The sequence below is a fragment of the Epinephelus fuscoguttatus genome, linkage group LG5 (assembly GCF_011397635.1).
Source record: "Epinephelus fuscoguttatus linkage group LG5, E.fuscoguttatus.final_Chr_v1".
In the NCBI taxonomy this organism is placed as follows: domain Eukaryota; kingdom Metazoa; phylum Chordata; class Actinopteri; order Perciformes; family Serranidae; genus Epinephelus; species Epinephelus fuscoguttatus.
In genome coordinates this window covers 32,094,321-32,115,776 of record NC_064756.1, presented here as the reverse complement: position 1 = coordinate 32,115,776, position 21,456 = coordinate 32,094,321, and the positions used below count along the sequence as shown (strand labels likewise).

The following is a 21,456-nucleotide window of genomic DNA, read 5'->3' as shown; positions in this document are numbered from 1 at the left end:
CCTCCCTTCAAATACAGTCATAAAGATTTCTATCTCCCTATTCACATTTTCTAGATACACACCCAGTCCACAAGACTCTCAAAATCAATAACCTAAGTATCATATTCTTGGCTTCTAATATTGTCAGACTCAGATTCCATCAGGCTACGGTCTGAGCTGCATTCTGATAACAGCATGAAGAGAGGTGGGTTGAGATGAAATGAAATAGTTTATCGTTAATGCACACTCAACAGCCAGCTATTCTGAACATCTGTATTCATATTTATACTCTACACCTGCTTCACAGACCTCATCCCACACTAAAATGTATAGAGATGAAGAGCAGACATGTACACCTTAGTCTGTGTTTAAGCAGACATCTGTTTTTGTGGTTCTCCTTTAAAATCTAATCATCAAATATTGGTGTTTGCACTGAAGATGCTATCCTCCGTCGCCCATTTACATTTCTACCTAATTTCAACTGTGCAGGTAAATATTTGATTCATGAGGCAGTGTCACTTGATTCCATATGAAAGTTAATGTCACAGTGGGGAGATGTGTCAGCAGCATTCTGACTGTGTGAAGCACAACAAACAACTTGACTAATCTCGTGTGTGCTGACATTGTGACTGATGATCAGTGTGCTGGTGGCCCACCTGAATGTGGACCATAATCTTCCAGCTCAGAGTGATATTGCCAGTTTCAGCTTTCACTGGAGTGGGCTTTTTGCTTTAGCACTAAAAAAAAGAAAAAAAAGAAAGAAAGCCCAGCAACTCTCAGATCCATGTGACCATCATAAAAAAACATTGTGAAACGGGAAAGCACTGCCAAGGGACCAATTATAGCTTTAAGGTTTAGGCCCATAAGCAGGCTGATGTTGGAAATGTTTTGATTAAAAGCACATACACACAAAAACAAAACAATAAAAAGCTTGGATTTTAATTGATTAAGTTAAATTTTAATGTAAAAATGAGTTCATTTTCAGTTCAGGGTTCATGATTTCATGTTTTTAATCCTAACCTCCCTTTCTGGAAAGCTATAGAAAGGCTAGATTGGAAAGAGAAAGAAGGAGACAGACACACTGATGTGACTTATCACATATTGAATTTTTCTTTTATGATAGCACTTCATAATAATCACGGATTAAAGGAGGAGAGTTGCATCATGAAAAAAAGCAAACGCTAATGGTATTCATGTTTCAGAGGGCGCTAGCTCCTTTCATCAAGATATCTCGGGTTACTCAATCCTCACCTTACCTATTCGCTGTCATGGCAGGCAGGTTGCATGCTGTCTACTGTAAATATGTGCAAGCTGTCAAACTGCAGCTGGCCTTGACTGAAAATAAGTAGTTCCCTCTCATTCAGTATAATACTTCCAAGCGCTTGAAAAAGGATACAGCAATGCCCAGTATTCTAGTCCTTTAGTCTGTAGAACTGATATGCTTTGTGTTTAAGAGATGGCCTATCCTCCCCGAAGGCATATTGCAAAAGTGCAGGTTTATTCCTCATTTTATCACTGCACTTCACTGAGTCGTCTTGGATCATCAGTGGAGCAGACAACCTTCATACCTCCATTACTCCTCTCAGAATTGTTTGTTCCCTTTCACTGGCTTAACTTTTATAGGAAAACACAGCCATGGCTCAACATAATCTACACGTTTACCTAGAAGATTTTATTGTATTTTTTAATATCCACAGTTTTATTGGTTATTTAAAGTAAAAGCTACCAAATGTTGATAAGTTTTTGTATTGTGATGTCATAATTTTTGTTTTGTAGATAAATGAGGCAATCTAAGTGAAAATTGGTGTACTGTAAGTCAGAAATGCTTAAATCCAACATGCAGTAGCTTTTAGTACTATTATTATTATTATTATTATTATTATTATTATCATTTATGCTTGAAGACCTCCTGAGGGGTATTCCAGAAAGCGGGTTTAGTGAGTATGTTAACCCTGAAATGAGGGAAACTCTGGGTTTTCAGTTCCAGAAAGAGAGGTAAATCAAACTCTGAGTCAATCACCATCGCAACTGAGTCTGTGAACCTAACCTGCACGCTGGCAGGTGTTCTTCAATAAACCCTGAGTTTTTCTCTGTCTCCTCCCTCTTACACGCTGTTTCATTTCCTCATTCATTCAGTCCGTGTCAAAGCTTGTATCAAAGCGCGTTAATTAGCGGAGATTTACCGTCTGTCACAGTCTAAATCCTACTGGATATTAGTTTAGGACTGTCTTAAGTTACTGAATTTATGCACATCAATCATTTCTTTGGACATCGGTTTTTGTCTTAACATTCAAATATTACACAGCGAGAGTTCACCCTCAGCTCAGAATCAAACCTCTGTCCTTTTTATATGTAGGCCTATTATTTTTTATAACACTGTGCACAAGGATCAGACTGTCAGTCTGTTAGAGCAGCTCCCAAATGTTTATTGCACATAATGTGTAGGTCTAATTATTTAAATTTTAAAAATCGGTATGAAGCTTTAGATACGTAGTATCAATGACTAATGACCTCTATCACTGATGTCATTAGTCGCACTGATGGAACATAAGTCCTATAGCCTAATATTGGGGATTATATGTTAATATTTCTGAGTGAGCATTGGTGCAGCATTTCAGTGTCTTTAAATTTACTACATTTGTAGCTGAAATAAAGTCACTGAATGCTGTTGAATCAAGATACAAATAGATGTCCAGCGTTTTAAAATCTACTGCATTTTAACCTTAACGTCTTTTCAAGTGCAAATCACCAAACATATTATTACTGGGTCACACTGTGAGTTTACAGCCATGTCTTTATGTCTTTGATCTATAGCCTAGCCTATATGTTTTAAATCTTACTATTTTTCAGTTGCTGCCTCCTGTGTTTTTCCCCATTAGATTAAATCTGAACAAATATATTGATACAAATAATACAAATAATACAAATGTATATAATTAATATAATGTAGCCTAATGTATCTACAGCCTGATACACAGTCAGATTCCACCACTTTATCTTCATTAAGGAAATGTAAGTCTGATAAATGATGAATAAATGGACAACACTGAATAAAAACTTTTTATTAACTTTATGGTTAACTTATTTACACTTTCCTCGCTCTGACTCAGGCTCTTCTTTTAAAGATAAACGTGCACCGTCTGCTACACATGCATTAATATCTCTACATCCACTGGATTAAAATGGAGGTGCTGTCTTTTATTTACCTGTTGCCATGGTGAATCGTGGAGTCGGAGCTCCATTGATGATGGCTTTTTATCGTCGGTTTAACTCAGAGTGAACATACTCAGAGTTGACTGAACTAACTCAGATCAGCTGTTCTGGAACCGGATACTCAGAATTTCCCATCTCAGAGTAAGTCAACTCAGAGTTCAGGGATAGACTCAGTTTGTTGAACCTCCTACCTGGAATACCCCTCTGCGGTTGCAGTGATTCACAATTGTTGAAAAAGTTGTTTTATTGACTTTTTTATACCGTCACTGACTGCTGGCTCCTTACTCCTCTTAATTTGTCAGCAGGGGCCGAAAGGTTTTATGGAAATCAGCACAGCTAAAAATAACAAGACTTACTGTTTGTTGCAGGCCCCAATATGGCCCTTGTTGTGGCTTAGAAACTGAAGTCCATTGAAAAGTTTGGTCTCATTTTGGAGCATCTGAAAATTAATTGTATACCTGATATGTTATAATGCAATAAAGTTAGGCACGATACAAGATGAATTGGTTCCAGTTTTTATCTTCACGATCACAACTTGGATCAAAGATTTATGGCTGTGTTATTAAAAAATCATTCATCCTCATAATCATATATTGTATCTATATTTCACATACAGTCCCTTTTACTACTCAATCTGCTCTGTGCAGTGCGTCATGGCTCCATCAGAAATAGACAAAGCGTGTGTGTCTTTTAGCTTCTGAAACATGCTGCAGCGAGTAACCCGAAATTCCAAAAATTGTCCAGAGAGGCTATGGTCAGCCCAGGCAGGCGCCTGGCAGAGCTTGCCACTCTACTGAGTGCACTTTTCTAATTTAATCTGTTTTCAAATATCTGCCTGGATATTGCCTCTTTTTTTTTTTTTTTTAAATAATTTGTTGTTCATTTGTTAAGCACATTGTGTTGCATCTTAGCAACTTAGCCATTTGTATTACAGCTCAGTTATAACAAGGTAATTAGGGGGTGATGTTTCTCAGCAATAGATCAACTAATTGTGAAAGAAAATTGTTTGTGCCCCATGAGGCCACAACAGAGTGACAGTGAGCCAGCATGCACACCACTAGGACCCTGAAACTGAAGCAGCTATAAATTCTACCATCATTAATTTTATTACTGTCGCTTGTGCTTTTGCTACTGTGAGGTGTCAAAATGCCTGTAGAAGGTCGAGACAGATGTCATTCAAACAGTCTGCACAAGCCTACACGGTTTTTAGAGGAGGTCTAATCAAGCAAAATGACTGAAATCACCTACATAGATGTGTAGAGCCTTTAACTCATTGTTGTCACATTATTACTGAGTGATTCTTTGTGATTATTGTATTTATGTTTTTGACTTTTTACCCATATAACCCTGTTACAGAGGTAAAACCCAATTATTACTGATATTCTCTTTGTGAATAACAGGATATTATTGGGCTGTTACCTTTGTAATTATCATGGCATTACACTGGTATAATATGTATTAACCATTTATCGTCCCCTTATTACAGAGGGGATAGAGTGTAAAGTGCTATGTGCCACAAGTCACACAAATTAAATATATTCTGGGATATCCCTCCCCACACACACCTGAACGTATACCTCTTTAGAGCAAGGTCAATGTGGAGGGTTGCACAGCATAGAGTAACGTCCTTGGAGCAGTTTGTGGTTCAGTGACTCTCTAGAATATTGTTTGGGGGGTGGTCGGCCTTACTTCTACAGTACAGCACCAATCACCATCTCAAAAAAAAAAAAAAAATACAGTCTGTAGTTGGCGCTGGGGATTATGTTTCCACAGAAAGGACAGCATTTGCCACACTCTAGACTGCTACAGAATGTCAAGACAGTGGAATTTCATGAATGTATTAGGTGAAGCCCAGATAGCTGCAGTGCACACTATCCTGCACTGGAGCTTCTTTTAAAATGATGCTCACGACATGGCCGTACATCTGGTTATGTGAAATGTCTTTATTGGCTTAGCAGGCATCATTTCAACAACAGATTTTTGCCTGAGCAATCATATATACCCCAACCAGAACTTGAGGGATTGAGAATTATATTCATTACTGTTTAGATTTGACTTTTGTTTTTTTTTTCATAGCATTTCTGTGAATTGTGAGCAGTATACACTGGAGACAGGCAGCAAAGATACTGGAGAGATGGTGGCATAGATGATATGACAAAAAAATCTGAAAGTTATGCAGGAACAACACCTCCACATGGTACCCCACACACACAATGCATCCACCTCCATTTGCCTTTTTAATATGACATGCATAGCTGATTTTGCTGGACTACCCATTGACATCCAGCCAACTGCACTTGAATTATTGTAATGATGAAATGATGACGTGTTTGTTGATGTGATATTGTGTGATTGGGTGTAATGAGCAGATAAGTAATGTGCACTGTTGGAAATATTGTCTCATTACTATTTATAGTCAGCCTTGCTTTCACCTCTAGCTGACAATGGTCTCCATCAGGACATTCGAGGTCAAGGAAGGTCCACAGACCTTTGGCTGTCCCAACCTTTTCTGCTCTCCCATTTGAGCTGGACTAATGAGGCAGACAGCTGCTCCCTTAGTTGAAATGTCCCTGTGGTGAACTGTACCTGGGAGAGGCAGAGACAATGTCACCTTCATATTCAGGCACATTACAAGAGGAAAACAAAGCAGACCTGTGAAATCAAGAGACAACATGCACAGATTAGCTTGTGGACAGCCAAATGGCCCCAGGCAAATACAGCACATTCAGCTTCAAGCATGAACTCAAGAGCTCTAACACAGTTGTTGTTGTTGTTTGCTGTTGTCATCCTTAAAGGGGCCAGGCTGGTCAGGCTCATATTAGCCTACACTTTGTCTTCTCAGTTTCCCGCGAAAGAGTATTGGTTTTAGACATCTGTTTTTGAAGCTTGGCAGAGTTCAATAAAACACAGGCAGGATAGAAATGCTTCTGCAATGTAATTAGGGGACTTTGTTGAGACGACAAGTACAAATGTGGAATAAGAAGGTAAAATCCAGCAAGGCTGGGTGATTAGGCCTCATTTGGATGTCTTCTGCACACTGTGACGAGCGGCTGCTTCAGGGCAAGGCAGTCGCTCGGATCGAAGGCCCACAGTGTCTAGGATTATGTGTCAATTTACCACCCAGCTGCAGCTCTAGACTCTACAGCAGAACATGACTACCTCTAATTAGGCCATGCTACCAATTAGGGCCCTGCAATAAGGCAGCGAGGAAGGCGCTCTGGGAGAGTAAAACCTACCATTGTCTCCACCGTTGAAAAAAAAAAAACTGCTCTAGCACCAACAGCTGTCGAAGGCTGGAGTCCATGTCAACCAGGCTTCCATTACGCTATCTTTGGTTTACTGTGATGTAATGAAGACATTAATGTAATTGTGCAATATCATGACAGAACATAAACTTTGAAGAGTGCCAAGTCTGAATGTTACATTAATGTGATTCAGTGAAAAGACAGTAACATTGAGTCTGAAACTGCAATCTATTCATGTCACAACCATGACCCCATACTCTGTCTTATAATCCCACAGGTAGCCAAGGTCAGTTCCCCATAACTCAGAATGTGACAGTGGTGGAGGGGGGCACAGCCAACATGACCTGTCGTGTGGATTACAATGATAACACTTCCCTCCAGTGGTCAAACCCTGCACAACAGACCCTATTCTTTGGGGACAAGAAAGGTAAGTAATATTCCTGAGGATAATGGTCCTAATGACAAAATGATGAGATATGATAAAGATGTCTTAGCCAGATTACATTACTACAGGAGTCTTCTTCATTAATTTTTCAAATTTGGAATGTACAAGATTGTCCCTGCCTGCCTGCAAGCACACAATTTGACTGAATACAGGAAAAAGACAGGATAAGAGGGAAATGTATTACACGTAATGTCGAAGCAGACTTTTAATGAATTTATGTCTCCATCGATGTCCCAGGGCACCAACTAAACAGAAATAGACTATTTTTGAATTGAACTTTTGTAATCACTGACAGTGTTGTTTACAACACAGTATCGCCTGTGGATTTTGAGATGATTGGGTTTAATTAGCATTTTAGCTGCCCTACATTTGTATGGCTGTTTGTATGTCACTGAAAAGGAAGCACACTGTTGCAACCTTGTGAAACAAGGCCCGAGCCAGAATGAATTATAATGTGCTCTCCCCAGCCAAATCCAATTTAAAGGTGACAAAAGTCTGGAGTTGATAAATTGGAATTGGGGTGAAAGGGAGTATAACAGTGGACTGGTCTTGTAAGGGTTGGGGGTGTTCATCTTTCAGTGTTTCTCACAGCATATTACCCATTTCATTTATGCTGTAGCTGCTAATACAATATCATTGGTTCAGTGATTGAAGATTAACTTTCCCTTTGAATAACAATTTATAGGAGAGAGAGACGCCAGAGTGAACCAACAGAATGAGAGTCACAGTCTGGTTTGAAAAAATACTTTCTCCCTCGCAAGTGATTGGATTTAGTAATGAGGTCTAAGGTGTTTTATTAGATGAAATTACTTCCAAATACAATTAAATGAAAGTTAACTAAATCTCGCATAGATACTCTTGTGTGAATGGTGTTAATGTGCCCAAAGGATTTGAATTCGAGCAAAAGTCATTGAACCAAAACCATTTTTTTTATTGTTATTTTTTCTGTATTCTCTCGTGTAGAGAAGGCAGCTTTTTAATAGATAGAGTTTTGAAAATCATCAAATTATATTAGAAAAGACTCATAAATCTTCCTTCCTATTTTGTACTTTGACGAGATGTAACACATAATGGAACGTTCAGATCTTATCTTTTGATTATTTTATTTGGCCTAAAGCTGCATAAGCCGCATAACTGTTTTGTTCTCCTCCTGATCTCATGTGAATACAAAGCCATAATCTCTGTCCACATGTAAATCCAAAATGCTGCTGTTACAAGCATGTAAGGGGAGCTTGGAGAGCACAATATGTATGAGTCTCTTTGCCCTTCTTGGGCAGCCATTTATATTGCATGACAGAATCCTTTTCCTGAGCAATACGGATGACAAAATGAATGTAGTCCACTCAGCAGAGGTTGCCAGGGCTAAGTATGGGAACACTTCCTCTCCATCTCCTTTTAAACAGCCAAATGAAAAGCTTTATTGGCACAACTAATACGATGCCTGTGAGGCCATCAGGAGAAACGGGAGGCGTGGAACAACATGGGCTTCATGCGAAGAAGAGGGTGGGACACCTGGGAAGAAATCTCTACTGTGCCAAATCACCAGTTAATTGCTTGGCAGAGGGCTGCAACTGTCCTTCTTCTCCCGTTTGTTGTGCCTTCTTGTAGAAGCCAATGAAAAATGTTAGATTCAACCTTATGCTACCTTTCAGTCCAACAACTAACTGCAGACTGGCTGAGCTTGAGGCAGGCTGTTCTCTCCCTCTGATGAACAGCTGGTCATAGACTGCTGTCAGTGAGTAGATTAGATTAATGCAGCTATGTTGCATTTTCTTTTTCTCAGTGTTTGGATTTTTGCTATCTCTTTTACCTGCTGTTTAGATAAATCTTTCATTTTTCCCTGTGCTTGTTCTCTGTCCGTTGTCTCTGTTGTCCACCTTTCTGCTCACTACAATCCCCTTGGGTGTCCATGACAGCATGGCCATATGTTACCCTTTGATGCACATGCAAGTTTCCCCCACTCTCTCTTCACAAAAGTAGTTTGTCATTGTGCATTTGTAATCCAGAGGAAATTCAGCTTTTATGCATGATTCCAGATGCTCAATACAAGTAATGATGATAAAAATACATCTGCTGTTCTTTCTTAAATTAGACAAAACACTCTGTGAGGCTTGTTTTTAAAAAAATCTACTCTCCCTCTTTCCCACAAGCTCGGTATTAAAGATAAGGGTATTTGTCTGGATGTGTTTGGAGGTTGATATAAAATAGTGAGGAAGGAAAAGAGTATTAAAATGACCTTTTAAATCCTTTTGAGCAGCTATAGTGGTGTAAAGAGAAACATCTGTAAAGAAGCTGAACGTTCGTATTATATCCATTGGGCTTGACAGCTGCTGGGTAAAGTAAGACAAAATCTGATCTTTGCCCTGACTATAATTTGTTCCATTTTAATTCAGGTCTGACAAATGAGAAAATGAAAAAAGCCCCAAAGACTACAGCCAAGGAGAAAAGGGATTTCTGTGTCTTTCCAGAATTTTAAAGAATACCTTACGTCTACTCCAGTGTTTTCTGATCTTTCACCTCCATGGTAAATGATTGGTTGAGTTTGGACCACTTAAACTACCTCAGTAAGGTTATTGGTCATGGTTAGAGAAACTTTGACAATTGGTATGGGACAAAATATGAACTGTGGTCTCTATTGTCAAAGACAGTTTCACAATGATTTTACCTTAGCTGCCCTTGAGCACAAAAAGCATTTACATAGGTCCTTTAAAGCATTTGAACAAACAACTGATGCTGTCATTTTTTCTGGCAAGGACAATCACTGTTAATTACAAGACTGCTCCAATTAACCTTGTTATGTTGCATGTTGCAGTTGAATTAACAGAGAGATCACAATGGTGCACTATTAGTTTTATAAACCCACTGGGAGTCCTCAGGTAGGTAGGAAGGTAATCCCAGCAGTGCGTCCTACAAGTTGTGGACTACAATTTGTCTACACAGCAATGTCATGTCTCGTCACAGACGTGGAATTAGGATAAGAGCTGTGGTTGCAGGTGGGAAGGAAATACTGTGCAGGTAACAGCTCAATAGCTTAATGTATCTTTGGTGAGAGTGTAAACGATAAGAAGGACCTCCATCTCATCCTCTCCCATAAGAGGCTCAGTCAAACCTTGTGGAGCTCCAAGAGAGTGTTAACCTTGCTGGATTCCCAAAGCCGATCCATATGGGTTGGACTGTCTCTGCACATTTGTCTAAAGCTGAACACAGCCCTCCTCTTATATCATGCCAGCTGGCTCCTTGGCACGCTGCTCCTCATCCATTATGTATATCTGAGTCTTGGTTGATTGTTGCCACCTCAGAGGCTTCAGACTACACTATGGCAAAGACCAGCATGCAGATTCTTATGCTCTACTGCCACAGACCTGCGAAAACAGAGATAGATCTCCTTAATAGCCAGGCCAACACATCATTCTTACATTAGACCAATTAGGAGAGACTGTTGAAGGAAGCAGTTCTGTGGTGAGCTGCCATGATGAAGAAATCGATTTGGACCATATGTCTTTTGTAAAATTATCCCTTTTATATGTTGCTGGCGTTGTGAATTATTATTACTGAGCAGGACAAACGAGAACAGAACTGTCCTTTGCTGTCTTCATTATGATTTACTTCACTTTTGGCTTCTGTGGGGAAAGGATAAAACCTAAGTAGTGATGCTGTAGAGAATGGTAATGACATTCCTGGAGGCATGCAGGATGGAAGCAGAATCTTTTGTCAGATACGGTGAATATGAATAATGCAATTAATGGGAAGCTACTGCAGGTTGCATGTCAAAGGCAGATAACAAGTTGCTCATTTGAACTACAGTATGTGTTTGTAGGGGAGATATGGAGACTTATACAGCATATACGTACATGCTGTGGCAATTTGTACAGCACTTTTCCTCATCTCAATTCAATCTCTCAGAAGTTTATGGTTCATCATTCATGACATTTAATTGGGGCATTCAGCTTGGATCATAAAGGTCACAAAGCAAAATTGATCTTAATTGGCTTGTAGTAATCAAAATGCTGTTATGTGCTAAATGAATGCTCTAATGTGAGCATTAAAACATTCATTAGCTTGAGAGAATGAAGGATAATTACCAAGGATGCAATTACTGGAGTGAGCACCAGTGAAAGCACATTTTAACGTCCATTCTCGTAAACACACAACAGTTGACGGAGGGTCTGTTGGAAGCAAGCGGAGTGGACCTTTACCTGAGCCTGGTGTCAGATAGCTGTGTGTAAATCTGTCTAGTTTAAAACTGACATGAGCTACCATAGAAATATTATTATTATTATTATTGTTATTATTACTATTATTATTATTGTTGTTGTTGTTTTTATTATTATGTTTTCATGTTTTTATTTGGCATTTGTTATTGCATCATTGTTATGCAGAAAAGAGGAAAGTGTAGAGGCAGTAAGTCATATACAAAATGAACTTAAGTGTGTAAACACACCATGAAGTTGATTTATTAAATTGATTTGCCAGGTCATACTTTCCCACATTTTCTTCAGATATCTTGGGAAAAGAATCTCATGCTGGAGGGATGCTGAGGAAAATTCCACATGCCACAAGATTGTTCTTACAAGTGTTTTGTTTACTTTTCAGTGACTGTTTTTTTTATTGGCAACAAAATGTAGATGGGGTCTCATGGCCACAGCTAATGTCTTTCTTCAGGGACTAATGGGCTTTTAAGTGTACTGGGTTACCTCTTGCTTCACTGAAATGTGAATATACCATTATGGCACTATACACTCAGCTATTATCACTAATGTGAAGAGCTTCTCTTGTATGTACTATACTAAGCTCTGTGCCACACTGCACTCTCATGTATAATGTATATTATCTCTTTAGAATAATGAAGAATATGTTGTATTTAAATTACTGTAGAGGTGTTGAGATCCACATGAAAAATGTTAAGATTCTTTAACAGGGCCTAAGTCATTGTTATGTGTTGTACTGTAATATGTCTTTACAAACCCTGAAATGAGTAACACTGCTTTGAAAACCAACAGAATTATGTAACCCCACTGGCACTTGTTGTAATGAAAATTAAATTTAGAGAAGTCATGAAAAAAAGGACTCAAAGGCAGAAAAATTCCCACAGTGTACAATCAAGCTTATGTCAGTGGGCTGAAAAATGGACAGACAAAAATATATTCCGTCTCATTATTCACCACTTGAAGAGGGGACATAGCGTAGCTGCTGGGAGAATTCCTCCTTCTTTCCTTCCCTCCTTCATGGGCTGAAAATGAGTCCAATTTGAGTAGCATCTGCTCTGTGGGATCTCTGAGAGCGCGGGCAGTAACAATGGCCCTCTGGAACAAGGCCCTTTCCTTCTCTTAATTGCAGCCACATGTGTGGTGGGAAAGAGCCCCCTGCCTGCACCACTAGCCCTGGAACACATCCAGAATCGCCCACACAGTCACTGAGTGAGCACAGCCAGCAGCAAACACACTCTAATTGCAAAGAGTGGAGCCCCTGGCTTGAGAGCGAGGGGGGGTACGCCAGGACCCTGTGTTCTCGCTGAAGGACAGCTAGTGCTTTCACATTCCAGGACTGGCTCAAAGTGCTTACAGGCCATGCAAAAATGGCCAAATGGGGACGCTCGGCATTGCGGATGTAACATATTTTGGCTGAACCCGAGAGCCATCAGCTTGTTTCCAAGACTAATGGATATATGTAAAATGTCCTTTTCTATCTGGACTGTCAGGAGATACTTCATCATTTTGGATTAGAAATATTGAGTAACATCTGTCTGTTGCTCAGTGGAGTGCAGAAGTGAATGCCATGTGAAAAGTGCACTTTCAGTTCCTCTGCCTCCTGTTATGAGGACAGAGCTAATGCAGCTACAAACCAGACTGTCAGCTTACACGTCAAAACAGTGCATCATATTGTAATAAGTTGCTGTAACCGCTGTTTTACATGTTAAAATAGGTTCTTGTACATAGAACACTCAGATAACTTTCAACAACATTGACCTAGGTTGTTAAAACAGAATCTGACAAACTAAAGTTCTCTTGAGAGACCTCAAATTGGTCTTCCACTGACATGGTCGATGGTGCAAAGGACTGTCAGGGTAACAAGGCAAACATTACTTTGCATCAAAGGGCCATAGCAACAGTATCCCTTGCCCTGAGGGGGAACTGGGGTGTCAGTTTTACTGATTTGAGACAGCCTTGGTAAGGCCTCCATCACAGGAGATGTACTGCACATTAAGCTGCCATGCTGCAAGGCTGTAGCATATACAAGGTCAGGGTGCCGATTTATGCTTTCTCCTAAGCAGAATGAACAACGCAGGAGCTATCTAGGGTTTCGGGGAAATGAACCTTTTCATCACATTGATTTCCTAAAGCACCTGGAAAAAAGCTTTGTCAGCCGCTGGCATTTGGGTCTGATTGTGACAGATCTGCCCACAATCTGGGCCTCTAGCCTGGATTGGATGCTAGTAGCATGGTTTCCTGGCCATATGCTGTTTGAGTAATAGATAACACTTCTCTTTGGGTTATTCAAACCTTTGTACATCTCATTCTATCAATATGTCATTGATTCACGTGCTGTGTAGTGCCAGTAGGTGTGTAACAAAAATGCATCAGTCAAGTCCATCTTTTGTTTAACTGTAAGCTCTTTCTCAGCCTCTACTTGGGTTCAAACTATGTGAGTCAGTATTTCAGCCACTGCTGACATTTAGATTTAGTTCTGTTTCAGTTAGGTGTAGCCTACTTGGTATTTTAAATGTCACTTGAAATAATCAGTGGTCTGTATGGTATTTGTTCATTGTTCTGTGTTAGTTTCAATGGATTGCAAAGGTGACAAGTTTCAGCAATGGAATTTTAAGATAGTCCCAAGGAAAAAAAAAAAACATTTCTCTGTTGTCCAGCCATATGCTCAGTGTGTTCCAAACAGTCATAATTTTTTGTGACATATGGCCAAATATGCTACCATGGAGCTTTGAAGATGGCAATGGTGCAATATGGAGGCTCTAACTATATTTTGCCAAAGCGATGACTGTTTGGATTAGACTGACCATCCAGATGGACAGAGAAGTACCTCATGTTTTGGAATTTTCGATGGGCATTTTTTTTTTTCTTTTGGTAAATCTTTTCAAGGTTGCATCTGTTGTAACAGACATGAATTCAACCTGATCACAGCTGTTGGTGAAATCTACAAATCTTTCAGTTTTTACACCTACAGATTTTGGGTGAAATATCACTTTAACCAGAAGATGTCTGTTTCCCTTAAAAAAAATCCCTCTACGAAAACAGCCAGAACATTTATCAGCATCTCAAAGGTGTTTGAGCTTTGAGGAAGAGGGGGTTAAGAAGAAGAAAAGTCAGTCTACTTCTCCTCATCTTTTCTCTGTGCGATGCAGAGATAGAGGGATATGCAGGGGAAGTACAGTATGTCGTCTTGTCCAAGGCTTTGATCTTCTCAGCCTGTACTTCCATATCTTTTGAGTTCCTGTACGATGTTTGTTTAGACCCCATCACCTCTCCAATGCATCCATCCACCAAAGGGTTTGCTGTTTTCTGCCAGAGCCTCTGGGCATTTTCAAGCTCTGTAGAGAGGATGCTTAACTACAAAGAACATCAGGCAGCTTTGTTTCAGGATGCGGTTTGCTACAGTAAGACTATTAAATGTTTGTATTAAGCCCCGTAGCACATAATAAGCTTGTTCTCTGATGGCACAGCTTGTTGTTAAATTTTAATTTTGGCTTGAAGATTGTTTTTATTTACTCTTTATTCTTGGATAATAAAGAGGCTCCAATAAGAAACATCTTAGGGCCATCAGTATCGCTATAGCCAATCCTTTTTTTCCTTCTTTTTAGTACGTGTGTGATTATAAGATAGTAATCATCAAATGATATGGTTTAATTGAAGCTGAAGAACAGCGTCGTTGATAATGACCTATGTCTATGTAAATCTAATAATCATTTCAGCCAATCTTATTTAACTGTGTATCACATGGCTGCTGTGTGTGTTCATCACTAAAATCAAATAAATGGAAACAGAGGAGGTGATTAATGATTTTCATAGAGATGTCTTCTTTATCTGATGCGATTTTATATTGGCCACGTTGATTAAATCCTAATCAACACCCACCTCTGCTGCATTTTGCCAGGTTTGCCCTGTGTAGTACAATCCAATAGATTTCAAATTACTTCAGATGAAAAAGTGTCCAGGGAGAGAGCTGGCCAGGCCTAAAGGGAGTGAGGATTAAGAATGTGTAATTTATTCAATGAAGAGCACTTTCCTTCCTGCCCTCTGTGGTTGGTCGCATGTAGGAGCAGGTGATTCTCAATTTGAAATTGTATAAGAGATGACAGGTGCAAGATGACCTTTTTCAGCTTAGCTGCATGGTTTTCCCAGGTTTCTGAGGGTGTAGTCACATCTGAATGAACAGTGGTGAAGGTGTTTTAAGACTGAAAGGTTTTATTTCAAGCTATGTTTTGAGAATGCCCATTTTGATGATTATTGTAGCATCAATCTTATTCGTAATAGTGGTTAATTTGTATGTAGATGCTATTTCTTAAACTGCTATTAGCAATGCTGTTTTGTTTTTTATCTAAAAGGTCTAGTATGTAGGATTTAGAGGCATTTAGTGGTATTGTTGCAGAGCTGAAACTTCTCGTATGTGTATAGGAGAACTATGGAGACAAACACAAAAGGCAAATGGTCCTATCTAGAGCCAGTGTTTGATTTGTCCGTTCTGGGTTACTGTAGAAACAACATGGTGGTTTGCGTGGAAGAGGACCCACTCCACATAGAGATATAAACAGGTCGCTTTAAAGTAATGAAAACACAACAATTCTTATTTTCAGGCAATTATAAACTAACAAAATAGTTATAGCTGTGAATATTATATCCAATTTCTGTCAATAGATTCCCCTCAGTCCTACTCACTGGACCCTTAAGTGTGCACTAGAGCTGGACAATTTTGGTTGGAAACCGTATCACAATATAAACAAGTATGTTTTAACAATATAAACATATCACAATACAGCAAATGCATTAAAAAAAATTGAATCAGATTTATCAAATCATTTCAGTCCAAGAAAGTGTGTTCCATGATTTACATCTTTAACTTCTCAGTTTCACAATTTGCGTAATCTCATTAATTTGGGTGACTGGAATTTGTAAAACAATAATACAACGTGATTGCCCCAATACGATATCACTGACAGTTAATAGACACTATATTGAATTATTGCTCAGCCCTTATTTGTATTATATTTTATTGGACTGCAGTTACAGTGAAAAAGAATAAAAATAATTACGTAAGCGCTAAGTGGTTCTGTATAAGGCCAGGGCACGGTTTTGATATCAATGTTTGAAGTGAGAAAGTCACAGGCAGAGCAAGTTGCTAAAAGTGTTAAAGTGAGTGTAAATCAATACCTGGAATGTAAGTGATTACCTAAATAGATATTGTAATCTAGGACTATGAGCTTTTTCTGCTGCTACGCTTCAGTGCATCCCGCTGATGCCTTTGGTATTTTCACTGACTGTGAATAAGACTGTCAGGCTAAAATGCAAATGTAAAGAAAATGTTTGAAACAATTGGCCACAGTATGTTTGCAGCATTTGACAGCTATTTGAAATAACTGAAAGCACAGTGCATTCTGCCTTGTTCTGGGGTCATCTGAATTACGAATGGTACCTCAACAAGTGAAATGCCATCATTGAATTCAGTGTGAATTTTCCCATTAGTTAACTCTGTTTTGTCCCTTTTTTTGTACACTCTATGGTTCTTTGTGTTCCTCCTCACTATACAGCTTTGAGGGACCACAGAATCGAGTTGGTGCGAGCCTCGACGCAGGAGCTCACCATCAGAATCAGTGACGTCAGCCTGTCAGACGAGGGCCAGTACACCTGCTCGCTCTTCACCATGCCTGTCAAGACCACCAAGGCCTTTCTCACTGTTCTGGGTGAGCATGTCCATTTTGGCCCAGTCTCCACTGGCCAAAAACTTACTGGCTAATTTTTCACATTCTGACAGCATGAATACATGCACATTTTGAATATAGTCTGTGTTCTTTTTCTTCACCGTGCACCATGTTACTTTGTAGGAAAATAACTTTTACCCTTGTCTACTAGAATAAAGGATGAAAGTTAAGCTTGCAAGCTACTAGTGTTACTATAGTTAATTTTCTGCCAGGCAGGATAACTACAAAAAACACAGTGAGAATGTTTTCACACCTTTCTAAGACAGACAGTTGTTTTGAAGTATATACAGAAATAGACAAAAATAAAAGTCAGCTCCCACACACTGTCAACACTTTTTACATTTATTTGGATTTAGTTTCTGTAAGATGACCTTCGTGAGGCATCTCATACCCAGAAAGGAAGAAATTTGCCACAGTTATGTTAAAAAAAGAGATTTTGCATATTTTATCTTTGATTTTATTTAATAATTTAGTTTATTTATTTTCACATTCATCCTCTGCTTTATAAAATCCTATTGTTTTTTACACTTTTGTTGGTTATTTTTCATTGTTGTGATACTACTATATTTTTGCTTATTATTACCTTTAGACATGCCTTTAAAAACCAAACATCAAAAGTCACAGTTAAGATGTTGTTATATTATTAAATTAAACAATAGGCATGAATATCTGAGAGTCAATTATTCTCAATCAGTCAATCAGTTTTTTTATTGTCAGAGGAATACAGCATCATATGCATGTATTCAATATGTTATTTAGAATTGTATTTCCATGCATCACAGGAGTGCCAGGACGGCCAGAGATCACAGGATTCACCAAGCCTGCCATGGAGGGAGATGTAATCACCCTGACGTGCACCACACCGGGCAGCAAACCAGCTGCCAATATCCGGTGGTTCCGAAATGACAAGGAGGTCCAAGGTAGGCATGTGGTGTGGATTTCAGAGAGCATTGTGTCCTCTGTTACCACTTGTACCCTCTTGGCGACATCATTACTGTCAACTCATTCAGCTGCTGCATTCCTTTGTGCTCATATTCATGCATTGTTCCACTGGCCGGGGTTTAGCAGTGCCATGATTCGCCTGGCTCACAGCCAGCTTTGCTGCTGTCGTTGGAAGCTGTCCAAATGTTGCTGGACTGTGGCAGAGCTGTCCACATTTCACTACCTGACCAAGGTGGAGACGTATAGGAGTGCCTCTTATTGATTCTAATTATAAAGTTAGGTGTACATCAACAACAAGCCCTGCACAGCATTCTGTTTTCTCTGTTAGTGGCACTAAAGTAATGAAGTACTGTACTCAGCTGGGTGATTAATAGAAACACAAATAAATCATGCAATATAACATGATCAACATTATCAACGTGAACTCTAGGGATTTCTGTTTTCAGTTTACAGTGATATAAAAAAGAGAGCCTGTAAATGGTCACATTTTAAAAATGGAAACCAACAGACATTTTTGCTGGTTAAATGTTTTAAAAAGTGGATTTTTTTTGTCAGAATTTTGTTGATTCATTTTCTGTCTATCGACTAATCGACTCGAGTATAAAAGTAACATAACACTTTTATTTTGATGAAGTAAAAGATATTAACATCATAAATTGACTGATGCAGAAATGCACAAATTGTTGCATAAATTTGTGTCATGTTTTGTGTTCACCTAAAAAAGTCACACAGGGAATGGTTTAAAATTCTCTGTACAACCTACCTTAGCTCTGTTTGCATATGATGAGTTGATCTTGCTTGGCGTTTTTTCCGCAGGTGGCTCCAAGGTGCTTTTTTCTCCGAGCTTCAGTGATTAGATTAGTCAAACAAGTCAAGGAGGATACAAGAATGCACAAGAATGCAAACTCAGAAAGGCCACATAACTAGCTTCACCCAGACGGAAAAACACAGTGACAGAGACAATGTATTAGGCAGCAGATGGTGCAGTGTAATGTGTGCTGATCACACTAAACCAGCAGAAGTTTTCTGTGGTTTCACACACTGTGCCTTACAAGCTTTCACTTTCTTGTATACCTCTTTCCAAACTGTCTGAAGTTCTACACTTTGTATTTTTATAGCTTTTATCACCGTCTTATTTCTTCCTTAAAAATGCACAAAAAAAGGACAAAACATTAAAAAATAGGAATGGAATGTTTTTCCTCAATTTGATGGCAGAGGTAAGCTGTGTGGAGCTCTTTAATGTAATGGAGCCTGCTGCAGAGACTCAGTGTGACAGTTGCTCTTTATTGAAGATTTGCACCAGAGAGCTTTTTCTTGGTGGTTCTGTCTGTGTCTGCCCAACATGGCATGATGATTGATGGGAGAGGGGCTGGGATATGAAGTTTTCTTGTTGAAATGACATGCACGTAGATTCCTGAAAGGCCAGTGGAGAGCTGGCGTCACAACCAGACTTGCTGTCCATCTCAAGAGGCACTGACATGATCTCTTTTTTCACTTTGTGTCTTGAGCTTCACTTAAAATAATCTTTCAAGCTCAAAACTTAATATTCTGAACATATATACCATATGCACATAAAACAAGTGTCAAAATGTAATTTAACAGAGTTCAAGGATGCCACAGTTTTACTCATAGCACAAACTCCCATCCTTTGTGGATAAAAATAAAAATGTAATACTTTAATCCATTCCCAGGTGAACATGCATCGCAAAAGTACATTGAAAAAATTAAAACAAAAAAATGATTCCCTACATGTATAAATTCATGTATGAAATGACATTATGTTTAATGTGTGAACTGCATATCTCGAAAAAACTTTGTGCCCCAAGTCTGCCCCATACTGGTGCCTTGTGTACAAATGTGCTTTTATTAGTTTTACCTGCGTACAGTGGGTTTTATTAAGCCACTTGGGCAAACAGATCTGGTGTGATGCATCTCCAAGTCAAAGAGAGATAAAGAACAAAGCAGAGACTGGAGGGCTTGACTTAAAAACTTCATTTCCATGTCAAAGTGTCAAAGAGGCGGAATGTCAATCAGTGCTGTGGATCCAACTCTTTTGTAGGTGCTGCTTTAAAGCTTTCTTTTGCGAGTATGTGCTGGGAGCAGCATGTTTTGCCATTGGTTCTTCTGTGGTAGATCATTGCCGCCAGTGTCTGCTGTCAGTCAAATCTATCCCCACTGGGAGACCAGTCTACAAAGCTCCAAGATGACAGCAGGTGTAATAGCAAAAACATGTCATATTTATTTCATGCTCTGATGATTTGTTTTTCAACAATTTATATTAGAGGCTCACAGCATTACAAACCTCAAAATGCAACTGTCATACAGTGTCAAATAATTTGTTTGCAGAATATAGAGCCATACAAATTACTTGTGTCGCTGAATGACAGCTAGACTTCAAATTATATCTATTGAGGAAAAAATCCACCCACTGTCACTCTCTTTGCATACATAAAGTGGCCTATATATTCCTTTCACAGTGGCACAAAGGCACATTCAAAACACAACTACTCCAACATGGTGTCTAAATTTATATTCAGTTAGGCAAGATATCCAAACATTATTATTATTATGGTGTTAAATTCGTGTGCCCCTTCATTCTGAATTAGGCTCACACTCAAAGTTGAAAAAATCAAAAACTAAGATTTTAATTTTATTTGATTTGTAGAATTTAGTGGCATCTAGTGGTAAGGTTGCAGCATTGCACCCAACTGAAACTCCTTACAGTGGCCGGCATGGAACTGTGAAAACTCGAGTGGCCCTTTCAGAGCCCTGGAGATTTAAACTAATAAACACACAAAATGAAATATTTTCACGTTTAAAATTAGTATTTTACCAAGGCTTTTTGGCATGTCGCGGAGGGGCTGCAAACTATGGTGGCCAACAGGAAACCACGAATGGCTCTATCTAGAGCCAGTGGTTGGATTGTCCATTTTGGGCTGCTGTAGAAACAGCATGGCGAACTCAGTGGAAGAGGACCTGCTCTGTATGTAGATATAAACGGTTCATTCTATGGTTTAGTTTAGTTTATTGTTTATTTGACAGGGACATTGCACAATCAGCAAAATTGCACCAGATTTAGCTATCAGCTCATTCACATCTGTAGTCCCTGGACAGACAGACAAAAAAAACAAAATAAAAACATGACAATACATATGACAGAGTAAAACATGACAATACAGGACAGAATATAAAACATGACGATACAAGACAGAATATAAAACATGACAATACAGGACTAAATATAAAAAATGACAATACATGACTAAATACATGACTGGTAATGAAAAAACACAACTATTCTTAGTTTTAGGTTATTATACATTCAGAAAAACAGAGTTATGAATATAATATATTTCATTTTTGCCAATATATCCCCCTAAATCATACAAATTGACCTTTAAGTTATGCAGCTGTTTACATCTCTTGCCCCATGCTCAACTCTCAACTACCAGAGTATTTGCCATAATCTTGTGATGATTTTAATGCTATTGTAACACTATTCTAAAGTTTATGATTCATCACCAATTAACAGAATGAACAACCCCTTTTAACTTAATAAATCTCCGCTTTAATTGTAGACTAAGGGGCCTTTTTTTGGTTTCTGTAGCTACAAGCGTATGTGTGTGTTTTCAAATGGATATTTTTCAGTCCAACCTTCACTTTTGTGGTCTGTTTACTTACTTGTTTGTCCTCTATTTCTAAGA

At 38.8% G+C, this 21,456-nt stretch overlaps 1 protein-coding gene across 3 annotated transcripts in view; it reads left to right on the top strand.

Annotated features, from left to right (window-relative positions):
• The window catches only part of cadm2b (cell adhesion molecule 2b), a 169,032-nt gene that overhangs the window by 128,805 nt on the left and 18,771 nt on the right, over nucleotides 1–21,456 (top strand). For all 3 annotated transcript variants that reach the window (XM_049577009.1, XM_049577008.1, XM_049577007.1), the window contains 3 exons: nucleotides 6,715–6,864; nucleotides 16,640–16,792; nucleotides 17,593–17,730. In XM_049577009.1, the coding sequence (XP_049432966.1) occupies nucleotides 6,715–6,864; nucleotides 16,640–16,792; nucleotides 17,593–17,730 (441 nt within the window). The remainder of the gene's footprint in view (nucleotides 1–6,714; nucleotides 6,865–16,639; nucleotides 16,793–17,592; nucleotides 17,731–21,456) is intronic.